General features: G+C 39.3%; 1 protein-coding gene across 1 annotated transcript; it reads left to right on the top strand.

Moving 5' to 3' along the window:
• Window positions 1-22873: 22873 nt before the first annotated feature.
• LOC129761533 (m7GpppN-mRNA hydrolase-like) lies at window positions 22874-23737 on the top strand. The gene has a single exon (XM_055759258.1). It carries the CDS (start codon window positions 22874-22876, stop codon window positions 23735-23737), a length of 864 nt encoding a protein of 287 aa, XP_055615233.1.
• The last annotated feature ends 4223 nt before the right edge of the window (window positions 23738-27960 follow it).

The following is a 27960-nucleotide window of genomic DNA, read 5'->3' as shown; positions in this document are numbered from 1 at the left end:
ATGCAAACATCTTCCCGATTCAGTAGAAAATGTTCGAGTTATAAGCATTCGAAATCTTGCATTTTTTCCTGCATGTTCAGTGTTTATGTTTTCATTTTACCCCCCATATATTCCGGTTAGACGTAGTCCCACGTCAAAAGTATTTTACAGATATTTCTGTGAATTTACAAACATATATGTAAATCTGGCATCTCTGGTAGTCTAAGAATTTGTTGCAAGAAATCGCTTGAAAAAATGCATGAATTTGCTTGAAAATGAAGTGAATTGAGTCCGCACCACTTAGGTTTTAAACTACTAGTTGGAAGGGATGTCAAAAATATAAAGTGTAATTATTTATGGCGAATATTCTAGACGCAATCCATACAACAATTACACTGTTCAAAGGACTATGGGAGTAGTCATATAAACAGGGCACGAAATGTTCAGAACAAGTTTAGATTTAGAGGCTAATGAACTGCAAAGCTTAAAACCTTTTAAAGCCAAAAAGAAGAAGAAGAAGAAGAAGAACAAGTTCAGTCGCAATAAAACCATCGATCAGTGTAGACCAAACATTTTTGACTATATTCGATCTCATCATTCTACATTCATCTGGTAGCCAGTCTACTCTACTCTCATCTCTCTACTCATAATTGGAACTCCGCTTAGAAACTTCTCTGGGCGGAGGTAAGTGTTAACAATTGTTATGTAGCATAACTTGCATTTACAATTATGTTATATGCCCTATGAAAAAATTAAATGAATTCTAAAAGCATTTGTGTTGGAGTATATGGTGAAACTAAAGTTTCGAAAGAAGCCTGCATGTCTGAAGAACACTGCAATAGTATTGATGAAAAATCAGAGAAATCCTCATTATAGACATATCAAACCACAAAAGCTTATTAGTATGTTACATTCAATAAAAGTACTCCACATCTCAGATAGCGGTTGTGATACATTTTTTTCAATTAATATAATTCATTGGTTAAACTATTCGGGCGCATTTACCGAAATAACCCTCGTCCCAAGCTGGTTGCTACATAATTAACCTCCCCACAGTACGCTAGAACCGACTAAACTCATCCAACCGAAACCCGCTCTTATCACAATCACAATTATTTTTGGGCGTCTGCGTGTCAGCAAACAACTTTATTAGTACCAGAATTACACAATTACCTCCCCCGGGTGGACACCCGTGTATTTAAGAAATCCCTCCCGCGACGCAACAACATGCGGCAGATTTTCATGCGTGAAACCATGTCATCGGATGACCACAAACTTTCTCCCTCAGCAGAGAGGTTCGGCATATTTTCGGCTTTCTAATTGAGATGTTTCACCCCGAAAAAAAATTGAAAAACCGACATATGGTCACAATTGAAGTTGTAAAAGTTAACCGCATCAACGGTCATAATTGTCAAAAATTGATGGCGTCAACAATAACATCACGGGTTTTATTAACCGGTTTCAGTGAAGCGCTGCGCACTAGTCGTGCGTGAGGTGAGTAAAGGACAGCATCAAAACAAACACACCACATGACAGTTGTCCCACGTGTGGTTAGGAGGTGTGCCTAACTATGGGCGTAATAATCAACTCATATTTTTCATCAAATTGTGATTTCTTTACTTTGAATTTATCTTAATAGATCGTAATAAATAACCTCCAGTTGAATGAAGTTCGTAATGAAATGAATATTTACATACTGACCGTCGGTCAGTCGCGCGAACGAGTCCTAAATCTCCCGAGAGTCCGTCGAATTGTCACTTGCACAAGCAAGCACGCAAATGAAAAATCAACAACTGTCAACAGCGTTTTTCTCATTACATTTAATTGAATCACGTAGGTGACAAAGGGATTATTGGACGGTCCATTCCGCTTGGCAGTGGCTAACATCCGGTGTGTTTGATATTAGAACGCTTTGTTGACTGTACCGGGGGACAGCAATTAGCATAAATCAGAGGGTACCGTGCAGAACCTATGCTGCGCTCTAGGAACGGGTAATTGAAATTTATCGTTATGTGCGTGATGCATTCCGGTGAAAATAGGCGCATCATGTTTGCACATTAAATTTAATGTTTAATTGTCATAGCTCAGGCTCTTGAATGGAACACGTCAATTAGGACGGCTGGAGCTATCATATTCACTTACCGACAGCGTCACATTATTGGGTGATTAGAAACAAGTGGCTTCCCAGCCACAAACTTTCATTTGCCACACAGGGAAGTCAATTAATTTATAGTAATTACCAGCAAATTGCTAAAGCAATTTGTAACTCTGTCCGAAAACATTATCACGCATCAATAGCTATGATCACTGCTGGAAAATGCTGGTTTCACGATGATACAGGGTGGGCCATTTAAAGTGGAAGCATCTGGCAACCCCATAACTTTTGACAGAGATGTCAGATTAACAAATGTCATACCGCGTTGGAAGCGTCATTTCAGTACAATTTTAACCATGGAACAATACACACCTAAACAACGCGCTGAAATTGTTCAGCTGTACATTCAAAATAACTTCTCAATTGTGTTAACTAAACGTGCGTGGAAAAATAAAAATAAAGTTAAAACATCGCCTGGAGACAACACTATACGTCGATTATATGCCAAATTTATATCGCCTGGTAGTGTTGGTAATGCCAGTCATCTGCCCAGACAACGACCAAGACGTTTCGACGAGAATATTGATGCCGTTCGAGCCAGTGTTGCAGAGACTCCATCGACATCAGGTCGCCATCGTTCGCAAGAGTTAGGCATCTTTTTATTGCCATTTGTTCGTGAAAATGAATTGGACAATTACTGGTTCCAACAGGACGGCGCTACATGCCATACAGCGGCTGCCACGACCAAATTATTGTGCGAAATGTTCCCCGGAAGATTAATATCGAAAAACGGCGATTATGACTGGCCACCGAGATCACCTGATTTGACGCCTCCTGACTTTTTTTATGGGGATATTTAAAATCCAAGGTATACACTGGTAAACCAAGGACCCTGGCTGCGCTGAAAGACAATATCCGACAAGAAATTGCTGCCATATCGGTCGAAACATTGGGCAAAGTGATGGAAAATGCCGAAAAAAGGGCACATTTTGCGGTCAAGGCCGGAGGCGGTCATTTACGAGATATCATAATCAAAAAGTAGTTAGAACAAATCTCCTTGGACCGAAATAAATGAATTTCAAAAAAAATAATTTAAAATTCCACTTCTTTACTTTGCTATTGCAAAAACAAATCCTTCCACTTTAAATGGCCCACCCTGTATTAAAGACGCATTAAAGTGCACCGAATCATTACCCCGGGTCAGTTCCAAATCCCAACCCCATTTCGCACTCTGTGTCACAAAGAATCACGTACTCTTTTGACACAGAGAAGGCCGCAAAATTGCAATAAATTACAGCCGATAAACTGCATTTTCCGTTTTTTTTCCTCTTCGCATGCATGCTCATCAACCCTTCTAAAGCATCCTCTTCCACTACTTAGCCTTTGGAGTTTGTGTCCTCGTTTCAATATTTGCATATGCACACAACACAATACGTCTCCACTGCCCTTGCACAACACCCTTAAAGCAAACAAGAGGGATGAACTGCTGGATTGTCCCGTTCCGTTCCGATCAACCGGTTTTAAGGTGGTGGAGGGTTTCGTGGAAAGAGGTTTTCTTTGTTGGGTTGAAATATTCGTCAATAAGAAGTGCTCGTCTTGGGAAACTGATGGTGGTTCTTTCAATTGTTAAGTCAATATCCTCGGAGAAAACTTTTCACGAGACACCGAATTCCTTCTGAGGAACGAAGTACTAAAGGGTGTGTCACATCAAATTGCATCACGGAAAAAACGCTGTAGAAATTTAATTTTTAGGAATTATATCTTCAGCTTTCGCTTATAATCAGATAAGAGTGTATAGATCACGTTGGCCATGCTTCACTGTCAATTTTTCGTAAATTTGGAAAAATGTCGTCGAACGAAAAAGAGCGTCGTGAATTAATCCTGTGCACTCATTTCGAGAATCCGGAGTTGTCACATCGGGACATCGGTAAGATGCTGGGAATCGTCCAATCCACGGTCAGCAGAGTACTAAAACGATACTTCGAGAACCTAACCATCGACCGGAAGGTGAAGAACGGCAAAAATGGATGCTCCGTCAGTGAAAAAGATCACAAGCGCGTAGTTAAGCAGTTTAGATGTGATCCGAGAAGTTCGGTCCGGGATGTCGCCAATAAGCTGAATTTGTCAAGTTCATTCGTCCAGCGGACCAAGCAGCGGGAGGGCCTGCGTACATACAAGGATCAGAAGGCTCCTTACCGCGACGAAAGGCAAAACATGGTGGGGAAGACGCGAGCCCGGAAGCTGTACACCGAAATGCTGACGAAGCCGCATTGCCTGGTAATGGACGACGAAACCTACGTCAAAGCGGACTTTCGTCAGCTGCCGGGCCTGTTGTTCTTCTCCGCAGAGGACAAATTCAGCGTTCCAGAGGAGATTCGCAAGCAGAAACTATCCAAGTTTGCCAAAAAGTACATGGTGTGGAAAGCGATCTGCTCTTGCGGAAAGCGGAGCTCCCCCTTCGTGATGACCGGCACGGTAAACGGGCAGGTTTACCTTAAGGAGTGCCTACAGAGGCGCTTACTACCACTATTGAAGCAGCACGAGGGCCCGACCATCTTCTGGCCGGATCTCGCTTCGTGCCACTGTTCATAGGACGTGTTGGAGTGGTACGAAGCCAACGGGGTCACCTTCGTGCCAAAGGAAATGAACCCGCCCAACGCGCCGGAGCTTCGCCCAATATTATGAAGCAGGCCCTCCGGAAGAACCCAAAAGTTGTCAAATCGGAGGCGGACTTCAAGAGAAAATGGATTTCTGTTCAAGAAAAACTATAACCTGACGTTGTACAGAACCTTATGGACGGGGTAAAGAGGAAGGTGCGAGCATACGGGCTTGGGCTTGGGCTCGAAGTATGAATAAAAAGAAAATGCCAAAAGTTGTTTAATAGTTTTTATTTTACTGTCTAAAATTTTCAAAAGGATCGGTCTACTGGGCGAATTTCTACAGCGTTTTTTCCGTGATGCAATTTGATGTGACACACCCTTTATTCATAGCAGGTTTGTTATGTTAGTCCTTTCAGAAACTATTTTACTGGAATTTTTTTTGATAACGTATGTTTTATGTATTTTTGAAATTGCTGAAAAATGCGGAAAAAAATTTTACTTGAATAAAAACGAACTCATTTTGACAAAAATGTGCCCACTTTGGCTCCATAAAAGATAAATTGAAGTAAAAGTATTTTAAAAATTGTGCTGTACTCATTTGACCATCCTGAAGATTGCAGGCGCTTCGGCATGTTCTCCACTAGGTTCTTTAGGTGCCATGAATCCAGCTCTTCCCAGACACGACACAGGGTTTCAAATTCAAAATATTTATTTTAATTGGTAACACTAGTTTTTTCAACCCTGGCATCGAGAATCGTCCACTAGTTCTCGATGGGATCAAGGTCCTGGTTTTATGGAAACCATTCCTAAACCGCTGGATCAGACACAAACGAAAAAAAGACTTAGTCTTCTTGGCAGTATATTTCGGGTCCTGATTTTCCGGCCGGATATTGATATAGGAGTCACTCGTCATTATCCCGTCGATTTTTACGAGGCTTCTCACTCCACCCCACGTAAACACCCATCGCCTTTCCTCCTCCATGCTTCATCGTGGATGTGGCACTCCTGAAGCTCGTCATCCGATCCCGCCGCTTTCGGTTAAACAGCACGAATTTCGATTTGTCCGAATCTTTTTCCAAAACCCTGAACAATGGCATTGTTAACGTAGGACTACGAAATGGTTGTCGGCGAAAATAAACATTATGAAAATTTAACATTCTTCACTACAACATTTGGTAGCATTGGCAAGGACCGATGAATGAATGTTTTGCCTGAGTGAGGGTCGCAAAGGCAATAAAACGCAAATTTAAGCAGATAGTACTATTCTCATACACTCAGCATTAACATATACTGCTGATTGCTCGCTGTCTAGAGCGACATTGAAACACTGAACTTATTGAATATCCAAGTATTTTATTAGTATCTGTTAGCAAAATACCATTTTCAACGCTTCCAAAAACGACACCCCGAAAAACACGAAAAAGGGAATCGGTTGTGTAGTGATGGTGATGGCACAGCAACTGCTGCGCAATAAATTTGACATTCTGTTTTCCAGCGATGAACATAGCTCTCAGCACTGAAAAAAACCTTCTTCACATTCGGCTTGAAATCCGTTGCAATTTGACGCCTCTTTCAACCTGGAAATAATGGTTGAATTTACGAAAATTTAATTATCGATAGAATAGTAGTCACCAATGAGACATTCACGATGTATCATTCATCCAGGCAGTGACTTTCAAAGAAAAGCCCAGAGCCCAGAGGCTTGAGTATAGCTGCCCTAGAGGCACGAAAGGGTTAACTCGTTCAACTAGAGATGGGCGAGCGCTCACGAGCCGCTCATTTGAGCCGGTATGTCAGAAAGAGCGTACGATCCACCGTTCTTTATAAATGAGCCGCGGCTCTCAAATGAACGGCTCTTATATGTACAGCTCTTGAATGAACCACGGTTCAAAAAAGACCCATGGTTCTGGCTCTTTTTGAGCCACTGCTCAGAGTCGTTCATTTGAGAACCACGGTTCAAAAAAGAACTGCGTTTCTATTAAGCTGTGTTTCTTTTAAGAGCCGGCTTATTGATAAAGAATCGTGAATCGCACGCTCGTTCTGACGAACCGTGGCTTGCGGCAGTGCGGGAGAAATATATGTTTCCCATGCTGCTTTTTAAGCGGTTTCATTTAACTGTTTGTATGTTTGTAAACTTTGACGGGTTACATGTTTTCTCGAAACCCCATAAATATGGGTATCTAATGAAAGGACTTGACTAGCAGGACACAGTTATTTATGTAAAATGCAAATCCAATATGGCGGACGTTACAAAATGGCAGACAACTAATTTCGTCAAACCCATCAATATGGGTATCAAATGAAAGGGCTTGACTAGTAGATCACAGTTGTTTGTGAAAAATGTAAATCCAAAATGGACGCCACCCCAAAATGTCGAAATATGTATTTTTTCAAAACCCCCTCAATATGGGTATCTAATGAGAGGACTTGGCTAGTAGAACATAGTTATTTATGTAAAATGGAAATCCAAGATGGCGGCCGTTACAAAATGGCAGACAACTAATTTCGTCAAAACCCCATCAATATGGGTATCAAATGAAAGGGTTTGACTAGTAGATCACAGTTATTTATGAAAAATGTTAATCCAAAATGGTCGCCACCCCAAAATGGCGAAATATGTATTTTTTTAAAACCCCCTCAATATGGGTATTTAATGAAAGTACTTGACTAGTAGAACACAGTTATTCATGAAAAATGTAAATCCAAAATGGCGACCCATACGAAATGACAGACTACATTTCTTCTGAAAATCCCATCATATGGGTATTAGATGAACGGGCTTGACTAGTAAATCACAGTTATTTATAATAAATACAACCCACATATGAGTAGTATGAGAAATGATTTGACTAATATAATATAGTTTATCATGAAAACATTCCATTCGAAATATTTTAAAAACGTTTGGGATATAAATCGGGGAGAAAACTGTGTCGTTATCGAAAACCGCTATATTCTCCCAACTGATAATTCGACATGATCAACATTATATGGATCAAGTGAAATCAGTTCTAGTGATTATAAGAAAGCTCTGTATGAATTTATTTCGGAACTGGTAAAGCGATCTACAAATATTGAGTCAGACGAATTAGTAGCCTAACAAATACTGCTAGATCCTCGCTTCAAGCAGCAAGAATTTGGGGGGTTAACAGAAAGTACAACTATGCACACCAGTCGTTGATAAGGATGCTAAGAATGACATCCATAGAATACACACCTACGAAACTACCACAAATCGTTGGTGGTGAAGCGCTGTCATCTGTATGGGAGGAGTTTGATGCATTGGTTGGCAATCTTCGATCCTCACATGATTTATTTATTTATTTATTTATCTTACAGTCTTCGCAAAAAAAATGCCGGACAGACTAAAATTAATTATTGATCCTTATACTAAACACATTTCTGGTCATATCAAATTCAAACAAATAAAACACTTCATTAAAACGTTGGCAACAAACATCTAAGGGGTGATTTTATCCATATAGGGTGCGATGTGTTGCTTGCCGAAAGAAAACAGATTTTCCTGGAGCGTTGATTCGAACATGATACATGATCCAAAAGCTGCTGTAACATCTATTGTAGATAAACATTTAGCGGAACCACATTTGCTGAGACTAAGCGACCCTTCGTTTTGGTGGAATGAAAGGAAATCTATCTCTCCGCGACTCTATCTTTTTTTTTTGAAAATATTATGTATTCCGGCGTGCACCCATGGCCAAGTGGTTAGCGTCTCACATTATCATGCCGGGTGTTCGGGTTCGATTCCCGTTCTGGCCGGGGGATTTTTCGTCAGAGAAAGTTCTTTCGACTTGCACTGTGGTCACGCGTATTCTAGAGCTAGCCCCTCGGAATACATTCAGGGGGTGTAATTTGGCTTAAGAAATCTCAACTAAGTATTAATAAATGACGCTAGTTAATGCATACGTTGATACGGCAAAAGTTCCACAGGGAACGTTAACGCCATTCAAGAAGATGTATTCCGGCGACTTCAGTACCATGTGAGCGAGTTTTTCCGAAAGCAAGACAAGTTTGCAGTGAAAGATGTAGTATTCGTTTGCGGATGATTTAAAAATATATTGCCGTATCAATTCTATAGCCGACTGCTGGTTTCTTCAACGACAACTGGATATTGTAGCCGAATGGTGCGCCACGAACTGTATGGTTATAAATCCATTAAAATGTTCCACGATATTCTTCTCTAGGAAAAAAGAACCGATCACGTTCGAATACGTTCTCTTTGGTGTCCCCATTCCACGAGTTATGTAGGTTAAAGATCTTGTAGTGATACTGGATTCGAGACTGTCGTACAAAGAACATGTATCGTATGTTGTAGATAAAGCATCTAGAAACTTGGGATTCATTATGCGGGTTTCAAAAACTTTGACGGACGTACATTGTCTCAAATCCCTGTACTGCGCTCTAGTTCGGCCTGTTCTGGAACGCTGCAGTATCGTTTGGAATCCGCACTATCAAGCTGGCATTACGTGAATCGAGTCCGTTCAGAGAAGATTCATTCGGTACGCACTTCGCCTGCTTCCGTGGCGCAATCCTCATCAGCTTCCTAGTTACGAAACCCGATGCTTGTTGATCCATCTGGATTCACTGCACTGCAGAAAAACGCTAGCTAAGTCTTTGTTTGTAGCGGATACACTCACTGGTCGCGTCGATTCTCCAGAAATTTTAAGCCACCTAAATCTCAACGTACCACCTCGACGGTTGCGGAGAGTTCCTTTTCTGCGGACCATACTTCGGCGAACGAATTATGGCATGTACACAGCAATATCAAGCCTTCAGCGTGCGTTCAACACAGTTTCTTCGGCGTTTGATTTTAACGTTTCACGTGTTACATTGAAACAACGGTTTTTAGAATTAATTAGAGTTAAATAATTGTATAATTTGAACCACTGTAGTCTGTTGATGCCAGAACAAATCTATATATATATATATATATATATATATATATATATATATATATATATATATATATATATATTTGGCACAAGGGCCATAAAAAGACTGTGTTCACTTCGAGTGCATACAAAAAACTATTTATTCAAAGTCCATCTACGCGCTATATATACAGAGTACGGTCAATGTTATTTGACCGGTCAAGTCAGGGAAAACAATCCCGTTTAGAAATTGGGTGCAAAAGGCACAACAAAGGATTATTTGTTTAATTGTTGGCCCCGATCGAGTGCGTGAGATGATGATGACTCGTTCGCACGGTCGATGATTGTTTGTCGTACCGGTGATGCGACGATGATGATGCTACAGTACTCCCCTCCTAGACTAGGCATCCATTTAGCGGTAGCGAAGGGGGATGACAACTCGTCGTCCGGAACGAGTGACCCTAGTCGGTGGAATTGTAGCCGAGGCTGTTGGCGCGGGACTAGAGCTACTTTGCGACGGTTGCTGCTCGTCCATCGTGTAAGCAGGTTTCAATCGGTCGATGGAAACATTCGTCGTCCGTCCCTTGACGTCCACCTTGAAATACTTGCTGTTCCGACTCAGCACCTTGAACGGACCATCGTACGGGGGAGACAACGACGGACGCACAGAATCGTTGCGAATGAACACGTGTTTGCAGGTCTGCAGATCTTGATGCACAAAAACAGGTCGGTTCCTATGCCATGCCGTGTCCTTGGGACGCAGATCACGCATAGCTTCTCGTAGCTTTACGACGAAATCTGCTTCGGTCCGACTTAAGGCGTTGTCGATGAAGAACTCGGATGGTATGCGGAGGGTGGTTCATCGACAACGCCTTAAGTCGGACCGAAGCAGATTTCGTCGTAAAGCTACGAGAAGCTATGCGTGATCTGCGTCCCAAGGACACGGCATGGCATAGGAACCAACCTGTTTTTGTGACCGACACGGTGTCGATCAGAAACTGCATGCTGGTGGTCGTGTCCGTGATTTTCAGGCGAAAAATTTTGTACGCGTCGTCAGAAAGTTCGCCTACCTCCAACGACGAATACAGCATCTGGCGTCACTGTTTGCTCGCTGTGCCAGACGACGATGGCTGGTCGAATGAGCACGGTTTCCGACACTGCCGCGCGTCATGTCCAAAAACACGATGGTACCAGCACTGTTCATCCGACGGCGTTTTATCACGGGAAACGAATGTTGATTTTTCACGACCACATGAGCGTGAACGCGATTGCCCTCGATAACCGCCGGCACCACGTGCAGAAAATATTTTTTCGAGTTTGCTCGATAGCTGTGCAATTTCACGATGAAGGGCTTCGATGGTGCCTTGCGTTGGTTTATCCGCCACGTGTGATGATGACGATGGTGTATGCTGCGCCTTCATGTCGATGGCGTGGATGTTACGAAGACCCATCGAATCGACGATGGCATCCGCGATAGCCGTCTTTTCAGTGGGGTCACCACTTTGGCACAAGGGCCATAAAAAGACTGTGTTCACTTCGAGTGTATACAAAAAACTATTTATTCAAAGTCCATCTACGCGCTATATATACAGAGTACGGTCAATGTTATTTGACCGGTCAAGTCAGGGAAAACAATCCCGTTTAGAAATTGGGTGCAAAAGGCAAAGGATTATTTGTTTAATTGTTGGCCCCGATCGAGTGCGTGAGATGATGATGACTCGTTCGCACGGTCGATGATTGTCTGTCGTACCGGTGATGCGACGATGATGATGCTACATATATATATATATATATAAAAGGATTTCTGTCTGTCTGTCTATCTGTCTGATTCGTACGGACTCAAACCACCCCCCCCCCCAAAATTGTATTTCATTTCTATGACAACCACCGCCCCCTCCCCACAAAACAAATTTGGAATTTGGAGTTTTATGGAGGCAAGAAACATTTGTAAAGTGGTTCAACACTCCTCCTACCTTTCTGAAGGGGGGGGGGGGGGTGCGGTGGTTGTCATAGAAATGAAATACAAATTTCTGCATAACTCGAGAACTCATCAAGCAAATGGAACCAAATTAAGCATATGGAGGTTTTAGGGTGCAATAAATGTTTCTATGATGGTTAGACTCTCCACCCCCCCTCTCTAAGGGGGGGCTGCCATACAAATGAAACACAAATTTCTGAATTACTCGAGAATTAATCAAGCAAACGAAACCAAATTTGGCATGTTGAGGTTTTAGGATCCAACAAATATTTCTATGGTGGTTAGACACTCCTCCCGCTCTCTAAAGGGGAGCTCCCATACAAATGAAACACAAATTTCTGCATAACTCGAAATCAAATCAAGCAAATGGAGCCACATTTGACATGAGAAGGTTTTACGAGGCACGAAACGTTTCTATGGTGAATACACTCCTCCCCCCTCTCTAAAGGGGAGCTCCCATACAAATGAAACACAAACTTCTGCATAACTCGAGAACTAATCAAGAATAATTTGGAATGTAAGTGTTTTCGGGTATGAGAAATGTTTCTATAATGGTATGACACCCCTCCCTCCTCTGGAATGGAGAAGGGGTCCCATGAAAATATTACACATATTTCAACCAAAAATATTCCAACCAAACATGACAATTGAATTTTTTCGGAAAACTCTGACAGGGAATGGGAGAATTCGGAAAATTGAATTCCCATATCTATATATATATAAAAATGGAGTGATGTCTGTCTGTCTGTCCGATTCTTATAGACTCGGAAACTACTGAACCGATCGACATGAAAATTGGTATGTAGGGGTTTTTGGGGCCGGGGAAGGTTTTCGTGATATTTTGAGACACCAGCCCCCCTCCCCCTGCCATACAAATGAAACACAAATTTCTGCATTACTCGGAAATTAACCAAGCAAACGAAACCAAAGTTGGCATGTGAAAGTTTTAGGGTGCAACAAATGTTTCTATGATGGTTAGACAGTCCTTTCCCCACTCAAAGGGGGGGCTGCCATACAAATGAAACACAAATTTCTGCATTACTCGAGAATTAATCAATCAAATGAAACCAAATTTGGCATGTGGAGGTTTTAGGATGCAATAAATGTTTCTATGGTATTAAGATACTCCTTCCCCCTCTCTTAGAGGGGGCTGCCGTACAAATGAAACACTAATTTTTGCATTACCCGAGAATTAATCAAGCAAATTAAACCAAATTAGACATATGGAAACTTTAGGGTGCAATGAATGTTTCTATGGTGGTTAGATACCCCTCCCCCCTCTATTAGGGGTGGCTGCCATACAAATAAAACACAAATTTCTGCATTACTCGAGAATTAATCAAGTAAATGGGCGGGACGAAGTTTGCCGGGTTAGCTAGTGTTCTATAAATACATAGTGACAAGCGTTGTTAGCCCATTTGATGTTTGCGCCAACGAAATTGATTTTTGTTCGATAGTGGAAATGGATTTTAAAGTGATAAATCGCACTCCTATATCTTCTACTATCTATATAAATAAAAATGAATCGCCGAATGTGTTGATAAGAGCAAAGCTCGAAGAAGGAATTATTCGATTTAGGGCTATCTTCATTCTATCATATTTTCTGTATCAAACATTCATTCGATGTAACGGAGAAAAATGTTACTTGCAAGTGATTGAAAAATCATGATCGAGAATTGTGTCTGAAAATAATCGATAAATAATCGAGTTTTTGTAGGTCCTAGGGAACTTATAATAAAAGTAAATTGTAAAGGGTCAATTAGAAGATGAATCAATGAACAGTTCTGCGATTGGACCCATGAACTTGCTCATAGTAAGAAAACGGGAATGTATTAATAACAAAAAACAAATTTTGGGCGGGACGAAGTATCAGCTAGTCAGCTAGTAAACAAATAAACAAACAAACAAATGTGATCTTCGATTTCTATTACACACTAGAATGTAACTCAGGCGTTATCGTGGAGAAGTTATTTGTGCTACTTTTTTCAACTTTTCATCATTCAAAATATGTTATGATCGTAATGTTTGTATTCTATTGTGTATATTTGATTTCTGCATTCAAGACCCACTCTAGTGTATCTCCCGAGATAAAAAAAAATGGACCCAGAGGAATGAGAAGGGTGTTGATTACAGTCACGTTAGTGTACAAATAATGCCCTATTTACCTATTTGAAATACACAGAACACGTACCTCAGCTCCTCCCAACCGAACCAATTACTCCAGAGAAGCAAAAAAAACAATGTGTGCATAACAAAACGAGAGAGAGTGCGGAAGATTCAAGGTGTCAACATGATTTGCATATTTCTGCTGCAAATAGCTGCGAAAAGGATGGTCCGAGGACCACGAAGAAGACGAAGCTGGGCTCAAGGAAGAGGGTCACCATTTCCGTTCCACTTTTCACTTCTTTGAGACCGACACGCATAGTAGATGCATTTTCTTTTCGCCCCTTCGAATCGGAAATCTGCGGTGAATGGGAATGGGAAAACAAAGGATTCTTTTGCGCGGTGGATGCGAATTGTTCCAACGCACACACACACACACTTTCCGAACGCAATTTATGCAAATGGATATAATCTTCCTTGGGATGTTCCGAACCGAGGGCAATAACCTGTGTGATGCAGTCAAATCTTGAGGCTATTGCTGTGGATTGCTGTGGAAAAGGCGGTGGGGACGCTTGATCCGTTGCGGAGAACCCCACTTTGTATTCGCAAGCTGTCCGTGATTTAATTGAATGTTGCACAAATGCAGCCTTTGTCATCTCTCTGTAGGCAGTTGGCTTTCTGCATAGGTATTGCTGCAGTTGTCCCCTCGCCAATCTTTTTCCTTTACGCGTGAGTTGAGCGGCGGATATTTAGGGGTGCAAAATCGGTTCTTCGTCAGATGCGGGTTTCTGCAAGTGACATTTATTTACTCGTCCCTTCTTGAAGTGTAAGGGAAGTGCATCCGTTGGCGATGACAGAGAAGCTGCACCTGAACACCTGGTTCTATAGGTTGTTTTTAGATCTATGTTTTGAAGTAGGTTTACGTCTTTCGGGAACATAAAATTGTCCAGTTCTGAGAGCTTATTGCTCAGTTTTTTTTATTGGATTTACAGGATTTTACAGGATTGTTGATTTTTGGTAGGCTGCAACATATCTGTCGTATTTTTACAGATATTCGAAATCAACATGCAACAAATATCATAACGTTATCCTACGTTAACTATGGGATCATGTCTCAGAATACAACCGTTCAACTATTTTTTCATAATATTATTGTATCATCACTTTACCGTTCCCTGAGACGAACCAGCCCAGGAGGCTGAAAGTCTCAAAAATAAAGAATAAGAAGAAAAAACTTTACCGTTCCTGTATTGAATTGCAATCATTGTCTTTTTCGACTATGATATTTTCAGTCCGTTTTAATAACACATAAAACAATTTAGCTTTTAAACAAATTCCGACCAATTCAAATGGTAAATAATGGTAACTAGTGGCTATGTTTCAAAGTTTTTCCAAGTTCAAATTTGTTCGTAATAGCAAAACGAAACTGCCTCATATCATCATAACCAAATCCATTCAAAAATACAACCTAAACAAATTATCCTAACTAATCCTCTCAGCCCAATGTCCGATAAATCAGTTATCTGTCACGAAATACGTTTATTCCTCGCAAACCCTCCCGCATATTCAGATGTAAATTTGTTTCGATTATAAATGGATTATGTGGCCATTCGGACGTGCAGTCCACTTCCCATAACAACTCTCTGTTATGATTTATACCACACTCCCCTATTTTTTCCCAATATTTTTTTCCACTCCGCACACTCTTCTAGAGGCGCCCAAATCCAGCCAACCTGATCATGAATAATCATTCCATCGGGTGATTTATGTCCTTCACCGATGGGTTTCTACTCGGTCCCCGATAAGGACCCAAGATTTGCACAGTCATCATCGTTGTTGGCCAACACTTGTTTCCCGTTTCTAAGAGGAAGTGAAACAAACGGCAGTAGGCTAATACCGTGTACTTAGCCTAACGTCCCCTCAGCAAGCGCAATCACAAGAATTGACCTCGGCGGTGGTTATCTATTTACATTTCCCGGATTTGGATGTTCGTGAACTGTGGGCATAAATTCGCGAGTCATGTCCCAATTATTTACGATGACAACGCTCCCCCCTGGAATCAGGCAAAAAAAGAATCCAACTCCCGTAAACACATGTGCATTTTTGGGCGCAGCAATTAATACAAATTACGGCAATGACGCGCACGGAAATGCAAAATATTCGGGAAAATATCGTACCATCTGTTCGCATTCGAGCCACCCGAAACGCCGTTTCCAGGACTACCGTGACGCCATTTCCAGAGGCAACTTTCGATGGAAATTAACATGTCACCGAGAAGAGAGCAGAGAACGGGAAAAAATCTGCCACCGATCAATCGAAGGCAATACACGTCAATCACCCGACCCACCACCAATCAAACTTCACTGGGATTCAATAAATTACAATTTTCCGATTAGTCGCAGAAGATAAAACGAAATTTATATTTATTAATCTACATATTAATAACACCATCGGATGCACTTTTGGCCGCACCAAAATTTATTCCCTGTGTTTTTTTTTCTCGGCTGTTGTGCTCTACATATAAGCCGCGGCCCACCCCTCGTTTGAAGTGTCGAACAAGCTGTCGAATCGAGGGACAAATTTCACGCTTCGATGAGGGTCAATTGTGATGCCGTTCTGGGGAGGGAACCTCGGACTTCATTTGAATTTATACTGCCGCTTGTGGAGTTGTGTAAAATTTACTACCTTTTTATTGTGTGCGATGTGTAATTGTTTGAATTTTGATTGTAAACCATAACTAATCTCGCTGATCTACTCGTCTTTTCCCTTCGGTAAAACTCAAAGACGGAATCATAATAGGACAGAATAATTGAATAGTTTGTTTGAGAAACCCCTTGAACGCCATTTTCATCAAAATTGGCCTTTTGACAGATTTTGAGTCCTTGAGGGTACCTACATCGACTATCAAAATTTCAGAAAAAGTGGGTTCTACGAACCCCCTTAAATAGGGGTTGAAAATATTCGTTTGCTTGAGTAACACATAGCTCCATGGTTCTAAAGCACAAAGAACACTAAGCTGAGTGACAGGCAAAGTCCCGTAGCACTTGTCAAATACTTTTCATATATTGTGTGACGCAAAAAGTATTTTTAAATATTCTCCATCTTCCTCCACAACGTATTTTTGTATTCCCTATGCATTAAGAGTAAAACAAAAAATGCTCATCCATTCTCCCTCCCTCCTTCTTCAATGCAGTGCATAACTTATAAACAGCCCCTTTCTTACTTTTGATATAAATATCGTTAACTTTGAAAGTACCTAAAATTGAATTTAATCACTTCAAAACCGCTAAATACACCACTGAGTTATCGTTTGTTTACGAAACCCCCTAAGTTCACCAACTGTGAAGTGTTATATTTTGAACTTAACCTGTCATATTGATGAAGTAGTGGACCAAAATAATATGTTTAGGGTCTATTTATCGAACCTTATACCATCGAATTGACGGACCAGGTTATAATTTTGAAACAGTTTTAAGTGCTTTTCACACAAGAGCGTCAAGTGGAACTATAGGGTTTCTCAAACAAACTATTCAATTGCTGACAAAGTTGTTTCTGTTTCAAACAATATCACGTCACTTAAAATTTTAAAATCAATTCTCTTATTATTATTTACTGCCGCAGATTAATCTGCATTCCTACATTCCTGCATTCCTTTTTTTATTTTTTTGAACACAAGAATCTGTAGTAACAGATTACAGATTTTCCGGAGATTACAGATTTTCCGGTGTCTTAGAATATCAACAAATATTCACGAGTAACGAATATGATTTTGTTCCAGTGCAAATGACTTTTTTTCAACTTGAAACACGCTGCTCTCATTATATTGATGGCAATAACAAACGAGTTCATTTTGTTCATATCGCTGTTGCATTAACAAATTTGCTATAATGAATGAATGCGATATTGAGTGGGGTTCATAACTTCGCTGTTATTTATACTTTGGATATCAAAAGCAACAAATTGATATTCATCACATCCGAAACGACATTCGTGCTGGCAGTGAATTTAAGTTCAAAAAAATTTTATTTGGCGAGGCGGTAGCAACGGCATATGGAGAATGGATACAACGAGTGGTTTTAGCTACCGTCAAGCGACATCGGAAATATCATAAGGTATTTCCGAATACGGCATCCGGCAGCTGCAAAACCCAACCGCACACAGCAGCCTCAGGTTAGAAGTTAACAACAGCTGATATTCATTTAGCTGAAATGATATTCAGTTCTGACGTTTCCGATAATCAAGATGAAAATGACACTGGGTGGAAAAAATAAACATCAAAACATATTGAAGGACAAAAGTTCATTTGCTCATATTCACTGGTTGCCTGGATCTGGCATTTTAATTTTCGTTTGGAATATAAAGATTTTCGATGCAACCTAGCCCGAAAATCTATGCATTTAATCTTAGCGAAGATGATTTTTTCCAACACTGACCAGAAGTATGTCACTGAAAGGTTTCAGAACATGCGCAGTGAAAACACTCATATTCTTGTTTTCACATGTGCTGAGAAGTCCCAGCATTTCTCAACAGGTGACGCCACTAAAAAATGAACAAGCTTCATTTCGAGAGGTTCATCTGTCACTAGCTGTGTGAAGTTTCACGATATTTCATTTATTTGTTCACAAATTACAGTTGTTTAAGTGTCACTACCTGAGCATTCGTATAGAAAATGGGAAAAAGGAATATCGTATTTTGATCAAACATTCTTTTTTTTTATGGGAAAAACTACTGACCGATCAATGTAGTGGTTCTCGAAATATTATTCCACTTCTGCTCCTTCGAGAAAACCAGTTCATCGGTGGTTTGCGATAAATTTTCTCTTTCAAACGTCTCATAAAGCCAAGGGAAAGAATTCCGAATTTACATATGAAAAAATCGTCAAGCGAAAAAAAGGTAACTTGTTTTGAATGACGCTGTAAACTATTCAAATGACAGATCGCGCTCATAATCGACATTAAGGCAACTGCCAGTAGTACCAACTTATTTTTTTTTTAAATTGAAGAATGTTCAACGGGATAGTTGAAAATTTAGGTTTCTGATATATAATTTATAAAATGTACAGTCAAACCTGTTTTTGTGCGGATTTATCTTGTACTTTTTTTATGCGATTTTCTCTTTTTGTGGGGTATATGCAAAGGAAAATATTCGATGAATTTATCAGCCATTTAGTTTTTTTCTTTCTTCTATTAGTATTACATTGCACTACATAGTTACTGTGTCAACCAATTACTAGTAGCATGCTTTGTTCTGTTAATTTTAACTCATTATTGCTTATTGCTTATTGAAGCTTATTGAAGGAAGCAAAAAATTGATTTTACTACACACTTACAACACAGGTCAGTAGGCAGCTTAATAAAGTTAATAATAATTGAAGTCTACGTTCCACGCTTCACGTTCCTGAACCGTTACGATAAGATTTTTTCCAAAGCGTAAATTGTAATTTGCTCTCAACAGAATCAAATATTTTTTGAAACTACTGGCGAAGTCTTGTTCGATTTTTTATGCGGTCCCTACCCCTTGTACAAAAACAGATTTGCATGTAGGGTAGGGCGGGGCTAGTTGGTCAATTTTGAATAAATTTTGTTATAACTTTTTAGTATGAAGTTTGCGCTAGAATGTTACATGAAGCCAATGAAGCTTACCTTGTACCCTTTCAACGAAAAATAACCAGAGAATCATTGGTTCAACCTATGGGGTTAGTTGGTCAATTTCTTCTGACCTATCAAGACATTCTATAAAATATTATAGAACGTCTTGATAGGTCAGAAGAAATTGACCAAATAACCCCACACACGGGGTAAGTTGGTCAATATGTAGGGCATCCATCATATGGTCGGGTTTCTGCCAAAACGAACCATCGGAGGACAGTCATCGTTCTTTCCAAAAAGGCTGTTTATCCGAATCCTCATCATATTTTTCAATTTTGGACAGCTCTTGGAAACAGTTGTCTTCGAGATATAGTAAGTAAGACAGCCAAAGGGCTGCCATGAAGGATAAAACCGTTTTAAAAAGGCTGATCTGCATTTTTCGAATTTGCGTTTAGCCACAACGAACGTTATATATTTGTTACTTTTTTCAATAGCCTTAAAATTGTTCTCGAAACAGGCTATTGAAAACACCAATCGGTATATAAGCAAGCGCCGCTCGGAAATCCACTCAGTTCTAATTGAACAGCGATTGGAGCATGTTGTCGCTGTTGTGGTGAAGCTCTTCGTTTATCATGAAAGCGCGGATGAACGGTGTCACCAAGAGCCTGTTTGTGCACCTTAGGCCAGAAGGTAATCCATCAGGAGGAGAGTGATGCCACAAACGGTTCCCCGGGAAGACATCGCTACACACACACATACACGCGCGGAATTCTTTCCGTTTGGATGCCATTCAGCATTGAGAAAGTTCCGGAAAGATCTAATCATTTCTGGAAAATAATCTGCCAGTTCCTCTGGGAATTTAAAAATACATTCATGTGAAAGAGTTTATTTTAATGTTTTCTAACCATGTAACACAGCGATCAAATTCATTTGATTTTGTAATTTTCCAACCAAGTGTAATCAGCAGGAAAGCTTCTGAAGATTATTCTTCCCCATCAGTAGGATATTTCCGAATCCAATATTGTATGCGCACGCAATCGATTATTGCTCAGTCGTCGAAAGTTTCGAGCTCAGAGAGTTCATTCCCCTCTAGTTTGCCTTCCAAATTGCCATCGTAAACCACACCTTCTCTCGATTCAATCACACACAAAAATCATACTTAAGCGATATTCTGGTGGTGATACGCATTCATTTTTCGTGAGGACATCGACAAGACAACATCGTTGCCTAACGTGCTTCAGGAGACACATACACGCGCAGAATTCTTTCCGTTTGGATAGCATTCAGCATCGGGAAAGTTCCGGAAAGATCTATTCTGGTGGTGAGACGCATTCATTTTTCGTGAGGACATCGACAAGACAACATCGTTGCCTAACGTGCTGGAGGAGGTGGACGGCGAAGGATCGACACATACACGCGCAGAATTCTTTCCGTTTGGATGCCATTCAGCATCGAGAAAGTTCCGGAAAAATCTAATCATTTCTGGAAAATAATCTGCCAGTTCCTCTGGGAATTTAAAAATACATTCATGTGAAAGAGTTTATTTTAATGTTTTCTATCCATGTAACACTGTGACCAAATATTTTTCAATCAAGAGCTATTAACAGGTGGTTATCGAGTTAGTATTAACCACTGGTGGGCTTCCAGTATCGAGGAAAATGTGGAAATATCTAATCGTTGCTGGAAAATAATCTGCCAGTTCCCCTTGGAATTGAAAATTACATTCAAGCGAAAGAGTTTATTTTAATGTTTTCTATCCATAAAATATCCATATAATACATTTGGTTTTGTGATTTGTCAATCAAGTGCAGTTAGCAGGAAAGCTTCTGAAGATTATTCTTCAGAACAAGGTTTTTCGTATCCTATATTGGATGCATAAAACCTTGTGCCTCCAACGTAACGCTCTCGTTTTCGAAGTCCCCCAAATATTCATTTATTAATTCATTCAGAATGGATTTTGATTCAACTTCAAACAAATGATCTCTAAATCAACGATAGTCCTACGTCACCCTTGCGGTTATACCATAGATATAACCCACTTCCTGTTTTTTTGTTTCCAAACTTGGAAAAGTCACTCGCCGGGCAGAAATTTGAGTCGAATGAGGAGGTCATCGCCGCCACGGAGGCTTGATGAATCGAACATATCTATGACCGTTTTAAAATGGGTTCTGGTCAGGGCCTCTATCTACATTATTTATGATTACTGGCTTGATTCTTTCTTGAAGCTGAATAATTTCGAATTCAGGCAGCTCGCTCACCCTTTTAAAATCGAGCCCATGAAAGAATGCGTTCAAAGAACAGTGCCTTCCTGAACGAACTGCAATGTACATTGGACAACTGTATTAAACTGCTTCTGCATGACCAAGCTGCTCAAGCACCCTGCGGCAATGGACGGGATAAGCTTTTGTTTAACAGTCTCTTTAGCAATTTTTTTATCTTAACTTTTTCTCAAAAAATCTGTATTAAAATCTGTATTGGGTTCATAAGTCCAATTTTTTTTGCATAATTTTAGCTTTACTACCATTGATTGGCATAGAAATTATTGGTTAGACGATGTTGATGATATCCACTTAATGCGAAAAATTATATACACAGTAGTAAAAATACATTTCTTTATTGAGGTTCAATGGAAATTTGAGATGGGTAACATATTATTAACCTCGAGCCATTATTGCAAAGTTATTTTAAAAAAACGGTAAATTCTGTATGGACACAAATAATTTGTGATCTGTATCTACAGATTCTTGGTTTCAGTTTAAAACAATCTGTTGAAATACAGATTATTATGTAGATATGTTCGAGATGCATCTATCAGTGCTTGCTTACTGGCTGCTGTTAAACCCATTAAAAAACGTGCTTTATCATCTTGGCTCAGGAAGCACACCTCATTTGGTCCCACCACCCTACTCGCGTTCGTAATTTGTACACAACGCCTTATACAAAATAGACATTGAATTTAACTCCGCCACACATGCGTTGCTGATACCCGCCTTAATATCGTAAATCTTCTACGATATTCACTAACGATTTCTCGAAAGAATTTCCTCTCCAATCGAAGTCGTAGCCGTAGGCGAAGAGCCAAAACTATCCAAATTTTTCATCATGTGACCACAATGTATGAATGTGAAGAATTCTTAACTGGTAAAAATGAAAATTTTTACATCATCAAAAAAGTTAATCGATTTTGCAAGTGAGAGTAGATTCAATCAGAATTCTGTCCTCACCATACTCATTTCTACTCAATACTTCTCAACAAAAATGATACATATATTACATGCATAATTATTAAATCCATGTTTATTCATCAGCTGTATTAATAGTAATATCTTCGTTACATTTATGTCCACGCTCGCTAAGCCGATTTATTTTTCAATTTTAATAATATGTCAATGATCTTCAACACGCCCATGGTAAATTCACTCTTTAAAACGGCGCTACTCGTTGCTGGCTACCCGAAACGGAAAGGTACACCTTGCAGGTAGTTGCAGTTGTTCAAAAATTAAAACCTACCGAAACCAACGTCAATAGAAGCGGAAACGGTAGCTGCGGTAGTTAAGCTTTTGCTACCTATCTTTCAATATATAAATGCGTATTACGAAATTCAGATTTCAGTAACGCTAGAAACAGCTCAACGGATCATCATGTATTCCTGGAATCATCCCATTGAAAAACAGATTTTGGATACTCTCGCAGCTAGGTATATCCTACCTATGAAGGATCGTAATAATTTAATTGGGATTTGCTGCGCAATACGAAAAGCCCATTGGCATTATCTGGACGTTTCATGTTCGGATGAATATAAAAAATGTGGATATAACAGATTCGCATACCAGATCTTCAGACATGTTCCATTTCTGCAGAAGCACATTCCGAAGATCGATGGAATTATGTCGGCATACATGCGATACCTAAACACGATCCCCACCAATGGAGCCATTTTATTGTCAGAGGACATGAAACATGTTCTCTTGGTACAGTCTTACAAGGGTAAATGGGGATTCCCCCAAGGCAAAGCGGAAAAGGAAGGAAAAGAGGATCCATTCGATTGTGCTGTGCGGGAAGTTCTCGAGGAGATCGGATACGACATTCGGAAGAAAGCGTCCGGTAAATTTTGGGATGTAATGTTTACACATCCCTCGAGATTATACTTGGTTCCTGATGTGCCATATTCGACGAATTTCCGGCCTCAAACGAGAAACGAAATACGGAGGATAAAATGGTTTCCGATCGAGAGTCTACCGAACAGTAACGCTGAGGTAGATGTTTCCATGAAGGGCGGGTTGGAATTCTTCAGGGTGCATCAGTTTGTAGCGGAAATTCAACGCACCATACGTTTATATAACCGTGGTCAAATGATGGAGAGATGCCGAAGAAACAGTTTCGGCTTTTCCAGTAACGATGGCAAGTGGAGAAGGAATTCTTCCGATGGATCAGGCGTTGTTGAATATCGTAGAAGATATACGATATCAAGTGGGATACCTGCATCGAACGAATGGCGAAGTTAAATCCAATGTGTATAATAATGTTTACTAGAATGTGTTAATGTAATTATTGTGTGAATATTTTTTTTTATTGAAGTTTATATGTAAATATATGTATTGTTCAACTATGTATTTAATGAGATTTTCAACTACTAACTGACATTCTCGGCCTTGCACGTGATGGTTGCAGCTTAACAGCTGTTCGCCATTGTTAAATCTTTAGGTAATAGTGATAGATGAAACCCTAAATGTAAAATGATGTTTTAGATTTAAGGTCCTTATTGTTTGTTCAGTCGCAAGCGCACTGAAGAGAAAATAGATGCATGCGACGCGATCCCCCGACGCCACAAAGCGCAATCCACTGCTCTCCCGCAAACAGGATTAAACATGCCGCCAACTAACTGGAGGATAGTTTTGTGCTGTACAAGGACGGCACACTATATATATATATCATTTATGAAATTAGTCAAGAGCCGTTACAAAATACTAATGTTTCGTGCAAAGTGCACTCATGTGTACCAAAACTAAAATTCATTTCATTCTACATTTATGTGTTACTAGCTAACCCGGCAAACTTCGTCCCACCCAAAATATATGTTCTTCTTCTCCTCCTCTCCATTCCACAGGAGGGGGGTGTCCGTATTATTTATCCTACTAAACAAAAAGTTTTTCCAATTTGATTATTTTATAGCACCAGCAATTCGCTAGTTTTCATACATGGATCGCTGATTTATTGGACGCTCAGATCCCGAGATCAGGGTTCGGCAAAGTCCTATTCAACTTAGGATAGTCAGCGGACTATGAAGAAAGTCGCCTTTGTATTCAATTGGAAATGAGTTTTTCCTTTTCAGCAGTTTCTCCGTCAACGTGACTCAGCAGTCATTCATTCAGTTGCTATCTCACACTATGACTCGACTATCGCAATTCATTCTTCCCCGTCAAATGGACTTCAATGCACATTGAAGTAACTCCCCCCAAACTGAATTCGTTTCTCTCTCATGTATCACGTATGCATGTATCAATGTTTGAGTTCAACGTGGTTTGACATATACTACAGGTGAGCTAGATTTTTTTTATCGTACACGAAAATTACTCACGCATTTAAAACAGCGTACAGTGTTGTGTGCAGAGCTACTGACAAAGAGCCTGGCTTGGTAAGGAAGTCGAAAACACACCAAATCCAAATAACCCGTTCTATGGATAATATTGTGCAGGGCACGAAATATGGAATTTTCACTAGTTTTTTTAAGAAACCCCTATGAGGTTCACCATAAGATCTACGGTAAAAAACGTACTTTTAAATTTTTTGCACGCCATTCTTGATAGCTTCGAAGTGAAAATTTGAAAAAAATACTGAAAGTACATCTTACTATTGTGTATAAAGAAATATAATCAAAACAATTTTTCTTTCAGAATTTTAGCAGTGTTGCGCGATACAAAAAAATATATATACATATTTATAAAAAACTGATTTTCTCCGAATTTTGAGACTCAGTACTGATTTCATTTCTATTTAAAGATATTTGTATTTATTTTTTTATATTTGTGATCTTTTGCAAAAAAAATCGATACGAAAATATCCTGTAATTCGTTTAATTTTTTTTTCTTCTATTTATGTTTTGTTTATTTTCCTAAAATCTTTAACTGTATTTATTCATGTGTTCGTGAAAAATGCTCTCAAACCTTATTATCAGCGCTATGGAAAATGTTGGAATCAAATTAGAAAATTAGGTAATTTTTCTGAATCTCTAAATGGATCACTATAAGAGCTATAGTGAAAAAAGTAGTTTCCTTTTTTCACGCCATCCTCAATAGGCTTGGAAAAGAAAATTCGAGAAAATACTTAAAATGCGTCTACTATGATGTCACGCAACAAATTTTACATTTTTTTAGAAAACTAGCAGACCCGGCAAACATTTGGTGAGTTAAAATAACGATTAAATATTGTATGTATTTGTATGTTATCGTTCAGATCTGTAAAATTGACCTAAATGATGATTTTCACTGCGAAATTCTATCTATCTCCAATATCCTCCAATATCCAATATCCTGATAATTTTTCTATCTATCTCCAATATCCTCCAAATCCTTTCTATCATTGTAATTTAGGTGAAGACAAACTCACAAAATATATAGAAGACGCAGACCTGGCCAGCCGTTCTCCTGTGATGAAGAGTTATACGTACGTGGGAAAAACCTTGTTTTATACACTCTGTCCAACTTGAATAAGACCAGGTGATGATTTTGCTGCTTTGTGTCATGTTTACAATGAATGCTTCAATTTATGTGTGTAGGTATTGGTGACTACCATACATTGCATGATTTTCATATGTGTGTGTGCAAGCGCTGAGAGTAAATGAATGTTTTTGAATTTTTCGAGTGTCAAGATTCTATAAGACCAGTTTACATCTTCTGTTGTTTTAGTTGATTTGATCAATAAATTTGGAAAATGTCGAAGGGAAAAGCGCTCACGGAGAGAGAAGAAAGACAAATCGATGCATTTCACCAAGAAAATGTTGGTATCAGAGAAATAGCTCATCGGATTGCACGATCCCATTAAGTAGTTACGGTAAAAAGAATAGAACTCCACGTAAATTTTTGAAGCTCTCTGTCCGGGATAAGCGGGGAATAGTTACAACAGCTTCGAATACGTCAAAATCGCTTATGCAAATAAAGCAAAATTTCAATTTCAATGTTACTTCAATGTTACGAAAAAGTTCAATTGGATGGTCCTGATAGTTTTAACGGGTACTGGCGTGATTTACGGACGAAGAAACAGTATTTTGGGTGGGATTCTGTTCAACCGGAAAGCTCAAGTTAGCTTTCAGTTCATTCAAGGGTTACATACATGTTCTGGAATCCTCTATCCTACTGTTTTTGTGTGGATATCGTCACACAAAAATCACATTCCAGCAAAACAATGCTACTTTTCATACCAGCAAGGAAACTAAGGGTGGGTTTAGACTAGGGATATATTCATGTGAAGAAATATGATGAGATTTATAGAAATCGCATCAACCGTTTACACTAGCGTGAACTTCTATAATGAATATATTCATATCTTCGGTGAATTTATTCACCTGAAGTAGAACTGCATCCAACTTTAGTGATTTCTCACCAGTGAGAAATTCACAAGCGTTTACATATGCTGAATCTATTCAAGTTATATATACCTCGAATAAGTGTATCATATTTATTCTCACGTGAATAAATCCATCTATAGCTATAGATCTCCCTAATGTAAACCCGCCATAAGCAATGGATCAAGAGCCAAAAACTTATTTTTTGGACTGGCCGGTTTGCTCTCCAGACTTGAATCCTGTTGAAAATCTTAGGGGTATCCTTGTACGCAGAATCTATACTGAGGGAAAACGGTATACCACGATTGAAGAGCTCAAGGTAGCAGATTCGGAAACATGGAAAAATATCAAGAAATTCTTTCAGCAGAATTTGATAAATGGTATTCCAACACGAATTTTCCAGGTTATTAGCCGATATGGCAAGGTGGCAAATTATTGACATGTAAATCAGTCGATCGTTTCGAATTTTTCGTTGATGATACTTATGAATTTTAAAATGGTCTAATAGAAACTGTACAGCTGAAATTACAATAAATAAACAAACAACTCTTTTGAATGAAATTAATGTTAAATATACTTTATTCTAAGCATTCAACAATGTATGAATGTATCTTGTTGAAATTCTAACTGTTAGTGTGGCAACGAAACATAATCAGGGTGGTCTTATAGAAGTTGAACAGAGTGTATATCAGCCATTACATGCCAAACCGATATAGTGGTTCTCAGATTTTCGTGAAAATCGGTAGTTTTGTTCTTTATCGCAAAACATTTGACCCGTATTTTTTTATTTTTTCATTAGGGTGACCATTTCCATTTTGTGGTGGTCCGAAAAATAAATTTTTTCCCTCTTTTTCCAAAAATGCCTTTTTTTAAATTCATAACTTTTGAACTACTAGACCGATTCAGATGATCGACATATCAAAAGCCAATTACTTGTTTTTTTTTCAAAAAATACTATACCTGCAGAAAATTCGAATAATGCTCTCGTTATTATTGATTGTATTCGTTTTCTATTGTTTGTATAGTCTCGGGACCAAAGGTGCTATATTTTTTTATATTTTTTCCGGAAAGCTGAGGATTTTTCACATAATTTAACATTAAAAAAACTTTTTATTTTAAAATATTTTACTGTGCTTCTTTCAGAGGGTCTTGATCCACTAGAAGCAC

The sequence above is a fragment of the Toxorhynchites rutilus genome, chromosome 1 (assembly GCF_029784135.1).
Source record: "Toxorhynchites rutilus septentrionalis strain SRP chromosome 1, ASM2978413v1, whole genome shotgun sequence".
NCBI lineage: Eukaryota > Metazoa > Arthropoda > Insecta > Diptera > Culicidae > Toxorhynchites > Toxorhynchites rutilus.
Note: the sequence above shows the minus strand (reverse complement) of the source record. Positions and strands in the feature narration are given on the sequence as shown.